The sequence below is a fragment of the Dryobates pubescens genome, chromosome 17 (assembly GCF_014839835.1).
Source record: "Dryobates pubescens isolate bDryPub1 chromosome 17, bDryPub1.pri, whole genome shotgun sequence".
Taxonomy (NCBI): domain Eukaryota; kingdom Metazoa; phylum Chordata; class Aves; order Piciformes; family Picidae; genus Dryobates; species Dryobates pubescens.
Genome location: NC_071628.1, coordinates 16,744,001 through 16,758,373, shown reverse-complemented (window position 1 = coordinate 16,758,373; position 14,373 = coordinate 16,744,001). Strand labels below are relative to the sequence as shown.

The 14,373-nt window shown below is 39.4% G+C and overlaps 1 protein-coding gene across 1 annotated transcript in view; it reads left to right on the top strand.

Annotated features, from left to right (window-relative positions):
• The window catches only part of THSD4 (thrombospondin type 1 domain containing 4), a 240,197-nt gene that overhangs the window by 91,210 nt on the left and 134,614 nt on the right, over positions 1-14,373 (top strand). The window contains exon 7 of the mRNA XM_054168869.1: positions 12,592-12,728. Within this exon, the coding sequence (XP_054024844.1) occupies positions 12,592-12,728 (137 nt within the window). The remainder of the gene's footprint in view (positions 1-12,591; positions 12,729-14,373) is intronic.

The window sequence follows — 14,373 nt, the reverse complement described above, 5'->3', positions numbered from 1 at the left end:
TTCCCATGGGCCATGCTTACTGCCTTTTAAAGGGTTTGCAGTCAACATTGAAGTCATTTTGTTGCAACTTTTCTGACTGTATTTGCTGCCTGTTGAAGAGTGGAATCATGGCCTTGTACTTACTGACGTGTTTGCAAATGGAAAGGCACATCTAATATCTATAGAAAAAGCTGACCAAACACAAACAAGGTGGAGATTCAAGAGAATTAGAAAATATTTAGAAGATAAAGCAGTTCAAATTACTATATGTATTGTAAAATGCAATTAAATTTGTGTCTGATCTTTTACTAATTCTCTGGGTCCTCTTTCAAAACTGACATTTGTCTCAGCTGCTGTGAATTAGCTTCTTACCATAAAGTCTACTTATTTTTTTGAAACAGAGAGACAGCCTGGGTCTCAGTTTTCTGTACCAATAGTGTACAGGAATGAAAAATCTAGCCAATACTCACAGAGAACTGGTCTGGTGTAAGAAGTACCTGCTACAGCACCAGAACTTTGGATTACCACTGTTTTCCCTTTCCACATACCAAGCTGTGTTACTTTACATTATTTAGTCAGTGGCATATCTTAAAGCTTGGAAGGTGTTCTAATCAGGATAAAGCTGTCTTTCATAACCCAGGAACAAAAACATTTCTCCTGATGAATCTGTGCATTGAGGGCAATGCAGATTTCTGGGTCAGGCTGTCATGTGCAGATACCTCTCTACAGTAATTTCCAGTTGTAACTAACACATCTTCCTATTTAATGTAGTCCATAGTCAAGGAAAATACCTCCATATGTTATGAATTCTCTGAAGTCTTTCCTCGAGTTCTCAAGAGTATGTTATTAATTCAATATATGAATTTGTTCTACATTTGTGTTGTATATAAGCTGGTCAATATAGAGGCAATTAAGGTTTCAAACAGACGAAGTGTTAGCATGTGTAAAGTATATCTAGCACAAATACTTGGTAGGGTCAGTATCCTTGGGTATATTTTAACAAAAGCTCACTGGCCTTTTAGAGAGCTGTAAAATTCAAAATATTTATTTCATCAGTAATCTCCTTCTCAGAATCTATCTGAAAAGGTCATTTGCTTGGCAACATCTCTTGTCCAGTAATTATTAATTTCAGAATAACAGCAGCTAATGCAACTTGAGAACTGCTGTATTTTGCCTCTGACAGTGCTCTGTTTCCTTTAAAGACACAATCATTGCATTAGATACAATTTTGCTGTTCCCTTGGGCCAGTTCATGGCTGCACTGCTTTTTGACTTGCAGAGTATTTTAGAATTTAGGAGAACGCTAAATAAAAGAGAGTACTGAGTTTTATTAATCTAGCTATTGAATTATAGTGTAAAACATTCTAGTGGATTTTTTTTCCCCAAATCCATGATTACTTACTATGGATTGGGCATCACATTGAGTAGGCTGCTTAAAGGACTTAACCAGCCTATTTTCACCGGAAGAGCAGGCAGTCATTCAGAAAAGAAGAGGGTGAGCTGCTGAAAGCTTGCATTCCCTCCTTCCACTGCTGACACACTTGGCTGCTTGGTAGTTTTTTATCTTCACATCAAAGAAAGGTCAGGATGCACTGCAGTGAGGAGTGACTTCTTATGCATGTGTAAGTGCACTGTTAGTTTACCTGAAAACTCCACCTATACACAAATAAGAGGGAAGACTTTCTGTGGATCCTTGTTGGGAGTTTGATGAAGTGCTAGAGATCAGGGTATTTTCATCAAAAGCTTTATTTGGGGATTTTTTAGCATTCAATTACAGAGCTGAGGTTTTAGTAGGAGTGAGACTTGTAAACCACTTAGCTCTGAGAGCATAAATATACTCCCTTAAGAGATTACTGAAAGCTTTTGGTCAGGAATGCTGCTGGGGGCTTCACAAGCCTGAACATGAATCTCCTTTCTTCTCATCTACCTTTGGCATTTATTATTCTCGATGTCACATGAAAGCTAATTTGAATAAAAATGGCCAAGCACTCGGTGGAAAGTCTGAGGGCAGGATTTTACTAATGTTGCCAAAGTATTGATGTTATACAACAATTCTATGTTATTTGACTTTGTTGGCTACTAGTGCACTGGTGGAGATAGAATTGTATTTCAAAATATTGTAAGGTTCCAATGGAGTAAAAGAGAACTACTCAGCTCTTTTAACTTTTAAAGACAGTCAGAAAGCAGTATCAAAATCCTTTCAGAACATCACAAGGCAATAATAATTGGGATTGAGAGCTCTAGCCTCCCTCATGAAGATATCAGCACTTCATGGGATGGAACACTTTTTGGTATTTTCTGGATGAGAAATTGTACTGCATGTAGTAGCATTGGTGGTGGTGGTCTTTTGTTGTTGTTTTTGTTTGTTTGTTTGTTTGTTTTTTCTGATTAGTACTAGACAATAAAAACAAGAGGAAAATGAAAATTTTTAGATTAGTTTGTGTTTGTGGCTCTTTTCCTCGGCACTTTGTACTTTAATAATGGGTTTAATTTTGGGTTTAGTACGTTATGTATAATATCCCCGTAAGAGAAAGCATCTCCCATGAAATCCTGATAGTCTGTTTTCTACAGTTTATAGGGGATGTTGAAGCATACATATAGTAAATGGTTAATTACATCAGATTTGTATGGATTGACCAGGCATGTCAGCAAAAGAGTACAATGGTGATAAGAAAACTTCCCTACCTGTGAGAAGCACCCATGCTCTTGAAGTTTTGTTCACGTCTTCACCCTATCATCTTAGGAGGGTTTTACTGATAGAATTTTAACTGTGCTGGATAAAAGGGAAGCAAAAAGTTTTGATCTTAAGCATTTGTTGTTTGGTTTTCTTTTGTTTATCTAGCAACATCTTCATAATTTTAATACTGGTAGCTGTAATTCAAAGCTTTACTAGAAGCATAGTCCACGTGAAACTGCCATTTAATGGCTTTTCTGAGGGCCAGAGAGTGCAAGTCTGTGTGGCTGCTGTGCACAGTATGGACAGTGTAAGTGCTGGTTTGTAAATACAGATAAATGACTTTTAAAATAACTTTCCCCCCACCCCCTGACAGCTTTAATTGTTGTTTGCATTGGGCAGTGGAGACACCCAGTGGCCATTGCCTTCAGTGACTGGCAAATGGTAGTCTGGATTCTGACTGCCTAACAAATGAAAGGCTGATGTGAAAACAGGCATTTTTAGGAGGGGTTTGTGTTTTGTTGGGTTTTTTTACCCCCCCCCTTTAAATTTGGGAAAAGTCTATAGTAGAAACTGTATTATCTATTCATGTTATTTAAAGGGATACTGGCCTTGCACTACTGTTAAGACATACAACTTGTGGCAGTTCTACTGAGGCTAACAGTGCTCACCATTTGGGTATTCTCGTGAAAACCACCTGATTAAGTGCTTTGCAGAACTCAGGCCAACAGCTCTTTGACATTCTACAGTTTAAATTGTTATGAGCAAATGCATCTTAAAGTTTTTGTAGACAAAAAGTGTATGTATTCATTGACACTTCAAGTGAGTAACTCAAATTCTGAGCTCCAGTTAAGAAAATCATTAACAAAGAAACAGCAAAAGCAAGGAATTGAGAGTTGTGTCATGGTTTCTCAAAGGCTTTGACAAGACTTCCACAGTGAACACAGCATATGGAAATATCCTTGCTGGGACAGACTGGCCACCTTGCAATGTGCAGTGATTTGAAGCTGGTACATTTTTTTTACTAGATGCTTTCTTTAATTATAGCTCAATAATTACATTTGTAGAATTTCCCCAATGTTTATAAAAGCTGTCACCAGCACAGGAAAGTACATATCCTGGTAATGATCCTCTGCCATTTACAGTGTAAATGCCTGATGTTCATGTCAGAGCAGTTATGCCTCTCTTATTGTGCAAAATCCCTTGTTGTATGAGTTATCACAATTTCAACATACTCTAAAAAAAAACCCCACAATCAGTAACCTTTGAAGATTGTTAAGGAAGCTTTTTAGATTTCTCACTCTTGTAGAAGTAATTAAAAATCCAGAGCAGGATCACCTAGAGTAGGTCATACAGGAATACCCGCCAGGTTTTAATTGTCTCCAGAGAAGGAGAGTCCACAACCTCTCTGGGCAGCCTGTGCCAGTGCTCTGTCACCCTTACAGTGAAAAGATTTTTCTTTATGTTCACATAGAACTCCTGAGCTCCAGCTTGCACCTGTTGCACCTTGCCCAATCATTGGACATCACTGAAAAGAGCCTGGCTCCATCCTACTGACACTCACCCATTATGTATTTATAAACATTAATGAGGTCAGATGTTCCACTCCCTTAATCATCTTTGTGAGTCTGTATTGGATTCTGTCAAGCAATTCCCTGTTCTTGAACTGAGGGGCCCAGAACTGGACACAGTATTCCAGATGCAGCTTCCCCAGGGCAGAGGTGGAGGAGAACCTCTCTCAACCTACTAGCCACACCACTTCTAACACTCCCCAGGATGCCATTGGCCCTCTTGCCTGCAAGGGCACATTACTGGCTCATGGTCATCCTTCTGTCCACCAAGACCCCCAGGTCCCTTTTGACAAACTCTCAACTTGCTCTTCATCTGCTCCTGGACAGAACTCAATACCTTGTAGTTGCTCTCTCACCTACAGAGCAACTCCACTACCTTGCCTTTTTGACCTGTCTTTCCTAGAAAAGTTCCCCATGACTAACACAGGACTTACTGGATCTGCTATTAGAAGAAACTCTGATATATTCAGGCAGTTTCATATAAAAGCTTGACTTTTTGTTTTAACTTACTGCTGAGCCTCAGTGCAGAAAATATTTTAAATACCCATTAAGTTGTTGAGATAAGGTGAAGTAATGAACATCTTTATTACATGAGAAAATGAAAAGTAGAAGTAACAAGAATTCTGGAAATGTTCCACTATCACTGGAATGAAGAACAGAAAATTATTTTGGAAAAAAATAAATCTGAGCCAGAGAAATATAAATTTGTGAGAAATTAACAGAACTGAAAGGGACAACGTCAAAAAATAAACACAACTCTTTCTGGTTATCGTCAAGAGATGTACCCAAGCCTAATAAGGACAAAAGGAGACTCAAGTAAAACAGATTACACCACACTAGTATTTCTGTAGGAAAGACCAAATGTAGTGATATGATGGTTATTTCCTGGAAAGTGCTTGGATATTGTTATAAATATGGCAACAGGTAACCGCTGCAAAAAGCATTTTTCTTTCTAGCCACTTCAATACCTTTTAACTCTTGTCAGTGGAAATTAAATCTGATTCAGGATCAGTTTTATGTTATGGACCTGATACTAAATTACTAAATTTCAAAGCTTGAACTAATGTTCAGCACTGATAATGAAGCCATCATAGTCTATTACAGAATCACTAAGCTTGGAAAAGACCTTTAAGATCATCAAGTTCAACCGTAACCCAACTACCATGATCACTAAACTATATATAGAAGCTCCACATCTACATACTTCTTGAACACCTCCAGGGATGGCAACTCCACCACCTGCCTGGGCAGTCTGTTCCAATGCTTCATCAATCTCTCAAGTAAAGAAGTTTTCTCCTAATGTCCAATCTAAACCTCCCCTGGCACAAGGTAGACCCATTTCCTCTCATCCTATCGCTAGTTACTTGGGAGAAGAGACCAACACCAGCCTCACTACAACCTCCTTTCAGGTAGTTGTAGAGAGCAATAACATCTCCCCTTAGAATTCTCTTCTCCACACTAAACAGCCCCAATTCCCTCAGCACTCCTCATACAAAATGCCCTCCAAACCTGCCACCAGCCTTGTTGCTCTTCTCTGGACACACTCTAGGGTGCCCATCCCTTCTGAAGAATTTATAGGCATTCATTGCAGTACTCCAGTGAAATTCCTCAACCTTAAATTAAGTATTTCTGCTTTCTTGAAACCTTTGTAGGAGATGTGGTATTTTTTGTTTACTACACATTTTCCTTCTTTGTATAGGAAGCTGCATAGTTTCCTGCATTTAGTAGTACACGCACACTTGTCATCCATGCTGAGCACCACAGGTGTTCACTGGTGCATGCTTCTTAGTATGGGATTGTCACATTTAGGTCTGTGTGTGGCATAGTGTCTCAAAGACTAGACATCTGCTGGTAGTGCCCTGGAACAGTCTTTGTTTTCTTGTATGTAGATGTGTCTTGAAGCCCTACCTCTATGAAAACAAAACCTTTATCACAGTATCACCAAGGTTGGAAGAGACCTCAAAGATCATCGAGTCCAACCTGTCACCACAGACCTCATGACTAGACCATGGCACCAAGTGCCATGTCCAATCCCCTCTTGAACACCTCCAGGGACGGTGACTCCACCACTTCAAACATAAACTTTAGTTTCATAAAATTGTAAGTTTGGCCTTGGTGCATACAGTACTTACTAAATTATATCTCATGAATGGAAGAGATCACTGGTGACATCAGCCTTTAGACTTACTATAACTGTAGACCTACTAACAGGTGCAGTGCACACAGAAGCCTGAGACTTGCCAGACTCCTTACCATCTTCTATGCCCTGTGGGCTTCTGTGGGATAACCAAGAATGTCAGTAACCTGCAAGTCTATCACCAAAATCCCACAGTATTGATAAGCTTTAACTAAACTCAATAGACAGACGAGAGCACATCTCTTAAAAGGCTTTCCAGTTTCTGCTATGCCCCATTGCACCCCTAGCTTTTCATATGAGCAAATACTGAATTACAGCCCATGGCAAGCTAGGCCATGAAAATAGCTGAGCTATGCAGAGATAGCTCATTTCTGGAACAATTGGTTCTGACACATCATGGATGAGTGTATCTTGGCTTCATATGGAGAAGCACTGAAGTTGACTTTACAAGGCAGTGTGCACACAGAATGAAGCTTAATTTAAATGTACTTAGTCCCTTAATGTAGTGTTAGCATGGATGTGGTGCTAGCTTGCCAAGAGTGTGCATGGCACTTCTCTGTGGGCACCCTCAAGGCATGTTTCTCAAATTGCAGAGCTTGTTATTGACTATTTTTAGATGATTAGGCAAACTTAGGAAAACTGACAAATGGTAAAAGCATTCTGTGGAGAACTAGAACTGCTATACAGATAACAACAGGGAGTCTGGTTATCACATTAAATTAAGACTTGGACAGAGGAAATATAAAGGAGAGTTTGCTCATTCTGATCCCTATGTGAAATTTGTTGTAGCATTTATTTTCATTGCACCTTCAGCTACCATTGTCTGTGGTAGAAGATTTAATGTGCATGCAGTTCATACACTAAGTAGCTTGTATGCTCAACAGTTGAAATAGAAAGGAGGAACTTACTACATTGTGTAAGGGTTGTCAGTGTATGGTTGCGTAGTGTCATTAGTTTACTCATCAGTTACATTTTTATTTTATTTGTGCATTATTTCCTGGGTTTTGTTGTGGGGGTTTTTGTTTGGGTTTTGTTTTGGGTTTTTGGGGGTTCCATGCCTATTTCCAATTTATCTTTGAACAGCTGGATATATTATTAGGCAAATTATTTCCAGCTGAATGTTCTTTCTTGTAACATTTTTTCCCTAAGATTATCATTACATTGAATTTCATTTCCTTGGTAAGCTGCTTGTTGAGCTCTGTATATCTCATCAAGCTCACTGCTGAGTATCTCTACCAGTGGCTTGGCCTGTACCTGTTTTCCTTCTTACTGCATTTTGTTAGTGAAGATAGTGGAATGCATTGGAAGAAGAAACTGAATGAGGAGTGTGGCTGACTTGAGGTCCAAAAGCACTCCGTACACATACTCTGGTATAGAGCTGCTGATTTCAGAGAGGGGAATGCCTTTTAGGCCTTCTGCAGAGGGGAGAGAGAAGATCAGAAGAGGAAAGTCTGAGTGGCAGGAAGGAGACAGGAGTGGGAGGTTTTAGGCCTGTGGAGAATGAAATGTGTGCAGATGTACACAGTGACCGTGATGTCAAAGGATGGAGTTAAAAACTTTTAGGCTGAAGAAGCTTTCATACCAGGCAGGTAAAGAAACCCTTTCGGGGGCTACGACCCAGTTACCTTGGCCTTTTTCCCTCCTGTTTGTAAGGGTTGTGTCAAGCACCAAGGGATTAATCTGGGGGAACTTTGCTGCTAGCCATGCATGCTCTGTGTGCCTCTGAGCATGAGGTAAGAAACAATGCACTTAATTTGGCTGGAAAGCACCCTTTCAGTAAATTTTTAACGTTTGTAAATATTGTCAATGAAGTGCAAACAGATCTATTCAAACTCTTCTGGACGTAGGATGGGTATTTTCTGAGGATATTGATTTCTTAAACTTTTCATTTAATGAAATCAATGAGGGCTAAAACTGATGTGGGATGGGAGTAGCTTTTGCAGAGCTCCTATAGAGGGAAGCTAATTCCTCTCTCCCGCAGGTGGAGACAGAGGGCACAGCTTCCCTCAGCAGGCACCCAGACTCCTGCTCCTCTCAGAACCTTCAAGAAGGTGGGAGCAGGGTGGGCTGCCTCAGGGCGGTGTGGGAGGGGTCGCGCTAGTCCCGGTGCCACCTCCGGAGAGAAGAAAGGGAGCTCTGCTGCAGAGAGGGTTTGTTTGTTGTCCCCTTTGTTTTAGTGTCTCATCCGCGAGTTTTCCCCCATCAGGAATTGCAGTGTTTGGGCTTGGTGTGCCCAGCGCTCTCCTCTCGGGCGCTGCGGGCGCGCTGCGGAGCATGCGCGGCCTGCTGGGCCTCCTCTGAGGGAGCGCGCCACGGCCTCCTGCCAACCTGGGTTTCCCTGACAGTGGGATCGAAAGCAGTTTAGGATTGTTCTTCGAGGACAGGGGTTTTTTCCGTGCTTGTTTGTGCTTCCCAGAAGCTCTGGTAGTGAAGAGACCTTAGCTTGAAATGCCTCTGAGGACCTGGTTCTGACTCTAGCGTTGGTCGTAGTGCGGTAACATCTGAATCCCATTTGTTTTCCTTTAAAAAATGTGTGTACGGGTTGCATGGTTGAGTTTTCCCTGTGCTGCACTGAAATAAGCATCTAAACGGGTTGTGTGGGGAAAGGAAGTGTGTTGGTATTCAGTGGTGATTTAAATTTGGTCAATTCATTTGCTCTTAGGTTGCCCATACTTCTCCAGTCTTGCATTCATTTTGTGTGAGGCTTAGCGTGTGCACTTGATAAATAACATGTAAGAAAAGCATGTTTCCATGTCTTCCAGGTTTATATGTATTTGTCAGTACACGTGCAGTGCAAGACCTGTTCTGTACGTGAATTATAATTCCCCAATAAATAGGAGAAATTACCTGGAAAGCAGGTTGATTTTTAAACTTAATGTGGTTACCTCTGCTGGTGACAGACTTCAGGAATCGCTACCCTTCCTGAGAGATGAAAACCTGAAGTACTGCCCATCTGCAGCGCTTTTGTGTCTTGCAAGAATATGTAGAAGGATCAAAAGTTTTCCCTGCATGTCTTGTAATGCAGAACAGATGCAGTTGGTAATTAAACATGAGGACTTGGCATCTTCACTGGTGAACTGAGAGGTGGCAGAATTTTGATGTGGTCCCCATTCTTACCTGCTTGGGTTTTGTTCCTCAAAATGAAAGGTGGCAGATAGGTTTCAACAGAGGACTTGTTTTGTAGTTTAGAAAATCTCAGGATATCCCTGAGCTACTTAAGAGTGGTTTGGTGAAGATGTATGAAAAGTACTGATTTTTTTTTATTTAGGTACTTTTTCAGTCTGTAAAATGAAAACTAAACATTGTAAGTTACCAGGATTATTTACTAAAGGCACCTCCTTAAGTTAAATCAATAATGAATCTGTCTGGCAGAACCTGAGCAGTAGCATTAAATTTCACTCAAGTTCACTATTTAATAAGGTAGAGTAAGGTGAGAATTTCCAGAGACTTGGGTGTGCCAGGGCGGGCGTGAGAATGAAAACCAAATACATTAGGAGGACATGTAAAACAGTACCTCTATAGTGAAGTGTCTTACACTTAGAAAGAGCCCATTTTTGAGTGGAAATGTATCTTGCTGCCAGCTGGATTGGAAGGTCTTCACATACAAGCCTTACTGTATTCCCTGAGGTTAGATAGATCCATTTGCAAAGTCTGGTATCAGATGACATAGTACTAAAATATGTTGCCTGTGTGGAATCAGTCGCTTCACAGCTCATTGTTTAATTGACATTTTATGTCCAGTTGCCAAGTCAGTAGTGTAGCCTGACCTACAGCTTCCACTATTGGAGCTCAAGAGTTGTGGCAAAATGCCGGGTAAGGGAGAGTGTCAGGATATGTGTGAGGCTAATAGGCAATGGAATACTTTTTACTAAGTGTGGTATCTTGTTGTAGAATGTTATTGTTCCACTGTAATTCATGCATATTAAGTACACAATGCTTGCACAAAATTCTAATGGGAAGTGCCTCTTATTTAATAGGGACAGGTCAGTTAGAAGATTTCGCTCTTAGAGGAAAGCTTTTTCAGCTCTTTGATGGCTGGGAGCATTGTCTTTAGGCTGTAGTAATTTGTATATCACTAACCATGGCTGTGCCTTACATTTGCTTAGCTAAAGAATCTGAATATTCAAGTCCAAAGGATTATGGCATGAGATGCTCCTACTAACTTTTATTCTGATGTTTGTTTATTGTTAAAGCACTGGTCAAAGCCAGTGGTTGTTTTAGTATTTATTTTGTGTGAATAGGAAAAGTTTCTAATAAGAAGGAATGAAAGACAAAAGTTATGAAATAGGAGTCATGTTTTACAGAGCAAGTAAGCTCAGTCTGCTTGTGGTTGTTAATATGCTGCATTAGCAATGCAATAGGTTTAGCTTTCAAATAATAAATTGGAGAAGAGATAAGTCCAGGAAAAAATATCATGCTTCTGTGGACTATAGGAATGTGAGACTTCAGGACACTTTGGACTAAAGGGAGTCAACATAAAAGATAAGGACATTTCAGAAACCCTAAATGGCTGGTTTGACTTGATTTTAGAGAATGGGAAGATAAGAAAATGTACGCTGCAGAGGTGCTGCTTGATAGCTGTAGTGTTGCAGGCTGTAAGTGTTGTACTCTTTCAGACATGGAAAAGGACAAGCTGATTTCAATTGTAATGAATCACTGAAGCTGGATTATATTTATTAGAGAATTCAGAAGACAGTTACATGTGAACTGAGTAAACAGCTAAGAATAATACTCAGTTCATCATTAAAACTTACTGTTATACTTGGAGACTGGACTGCAGAAAACACTTCATTGGAAAAAAACAACAAACAAGTAAGTGAAGTTCTTGGAAAAATAAGCTAGAGAATCTCTTTAAAACATAACCAATGGAAAAATTACCTAATGGAGCATGGTATGCATAGTACTGCAAAAAGGAGACTATGAAAACACTTAAAATTAGTAGAGATTTTTGTGGATTTTATTAAAAGATTGCCAGGTGCAATAGATGATGTGTATGAGTGGCGATTGCATAGTGAGAGGAAATCTGGGATCCAAATTTTGGAACAGGTCTGCGGGAGTCCTGTGTCCACACAAGGGGTAACTTAAAATTGAACTCAAAAGTTTGTTATTTTTGCAGAAAACAGATGTTAACTATAAATGCAAAATAATTGCATTTATTTATTTTAGCTATTTGTTGAGTATCTCTTGAATCTTCAGCTTAGACATAAGTCAAGTAGAAAATCCTAGGAGTGCCTTCATATTTGAGCAGCTAAGGTGTATGGTATCTCCTTTGATGGATTAAGTACTGGGTTTCAGTTACATTACAGGGTGTGAACTGAAGTGTGGTGAACTCTGGAGAATTTTAGATTTTGATTTTGTCAGCAAGGAAAGCATTGTCAGAAGAAAAGGGGATTCTGTTTGTACCTCACCGCCACTATGTAACAGTGCTGCTCTTGGTTGGAAAGAAACAGGTGGCATTGTTACTTCATTTGGGAAATAGGGGTAATGAACTGTGTGTGGCTTCAGCCTGATAAGATGATTTGAAAGACTACACAAATGTGTTAACAGACTTGACAGCCTAAGTTACGTGGAGTGTTAGGCTATATCTGTTTAAGTAACAGATTTTTACAGGAGAAGATAACTGTTGCTTGTCTTCTGGCTTCCTCTCGCCTAGTCTTCAGTGGACTGAGTTCCTTCTGGTTCTCGCATGCCAACAGATATCACAGGGTTTTGAATGATGAGACATTTTGTGTATTTTTAAAAATCAAAAAGGGGCCTATTTTCTTAATTTTCTTTTGTACTAACAGTCACTAAAGTGCATCTTGTAAAAATGAAGTGGGGGAAAAAGAGGGAAAAAAATTACATCTAGCTTGTTTTCTTAATGTTAGTGTGCTTATTTGATGTGACCTGACCAATGACTATGTGAGTTTAATTTGGTTCTGATTACAGTGTGATTTTTTCTGTCTCTTAGGAGTTTTGAAATATCATAACATGATATTATGCTTTAGGAAGACTAGGTTAAGCAATTTGTAAAGAAAACTAAAAATACTGTTAAATCTTCCTCAGGTGTGTTGGAATGTGTACCTTGGGACTGGTCTCTTAATCACCATTCATTTGATGTAGTCATTCACATTACACTTAGTTTGCCTATTTGCTTCTGTCTGTCAAACCTTAGTGTTAGTTTAATGGCCTTTTAACATTTAAAAGTGCTGCTGTGGTCTTTATAATGGTGACTTTTGTGTCTTTCCACAGTTAAGGGAAGTCAGAAGTGTGAGCTGAATTGCCGTGCGATAGGCTACCGATTCTATGTGAGACAAGCAGAAAAGGTGATAGATGGGACACCCTGTGACCAAAACGGGACTTCAATCTGTGTGGCAGGGCAGTGCAAGGTAAGGCTGCTATCTCCAGCAAGTCTGCTTGTAGACTGTCTATGCCATAGTTAATTTCTGTAAGAGGTTGATATCACTGCAGCTCTGAAATGGCATCTATAACTTCTCTCATTTTTAAAACTTCTATTTTTATTTTAAAAATAAAACCAGGTGTGAAAAAATGTTGACTATATTATTGCAGGGTTTATTTCTTAACTAGTGTTTCTGTCTACTGAGAACAAACTATGGAATGCTGAAAGGCTGGATTCAGAAGGTGTTTTGGTCTCAAGGTGACTACCAGTGAGCCTTTTCCACATATTTAGTTACCTACAGATGAGATTCTATGAAATAATCAGAACATCTAATTTCTCTCAAATAAGAGAGAAATGTATTATATTTCTTCAATTAACTTTAGAGTGGAGATTTTTTATTTTAATTCTGCAATTTAGTAGTGACTTTAGTTATGTTTCTGTTTTTTAGTGTAACTTTTCTGATTGGTCCATGTTTGCCATTTTTAAGAATGAGGGCTTACTAGCTGTCCATTTAACCAGCAATGATGTTCTCTTAGAAAATACTGGAGTGAATGACTGTTTTTCAAAGGTTCAGAAGGAGCAACTCTGTTGGCTTTTTGCAATCTGCTGCATAGATTCCCTTTGTAACAACTAAACACACTGCTTTGTGCAAGATGTAGAAATTTTAAACAAAATCATGAGGTGTTTAAGGAGAAAATAAAATTGTTTACAGTCTTTCAAGTAAGATTGTAGGAAGGTGCATTTGACACTTGACTGATGTTTCCCATGTATGTTGCCAAAAGAAGCAGAATTGTGTCAGTCGTGACTCTTGAACTCAAATAGTGAAATGCCAAGTCCAGATTTAATAGTTGGTTTGCCAGAGGAAATCAGTTATAAATACAACCTTTTTCCCTGCATGTCCAGTGACCTAGTAGGAAAGTGTTCTGAATTCTAAAATTCATCCACTGCATGTGTAGAATGTTACTTACCAAAACTACACATAAACCACAGGGTGTGAATCCATATTCTGAATGTGTAACTTGGAATTAATAGAAGTGTAGAATAATTCAGATTATAAGGTACATGAGGAGCTGTAAGGTACTAGGGCCCACTGTATCAGATAATCTTATGGCCTTTTCCAGGTTGAGTTTAGAACCTGTTCCATTAGAGACCTGCCATGGTAGAATCTTCTTCCTCGTATTCAGCTGAATTCCCCATAGTGCAGCTTGTGCCTTTTGTCTCTCAACCAAGCACTACACATATCTGAGAACCTGACTCCGTCTGCTCTGTTACCTTTCCATAGCAGCAAGATCTTCTCATAGCTTTCTGGTTAAGCTGAGGATTCCTAGGCTGTAGTGCTTTGGGTTTCTTTGGGGTTTTTTCCCTTTCATTTTTCCTATGCTGTTGAAAATAGATCTAAAAATCAAAATGATGTCGTATATAAGATGCTCCTCAGTAATGCTTGCTTAATGCTCAGTGAAGTGCTACAGTCTGCCATTCTCAGAGAATTGAATAGAACAAGTTCTGTACTTATGCTGAGCACTTTATAACCAAAAAATTACCGTGGAAAGCCAAGATAAAGCAGGTAAAGGCATTTTTTAACTCTGTGCACTTTTTAGTGGTTCTTGCTACAGCAAAGTAGAACAAGACTGTGA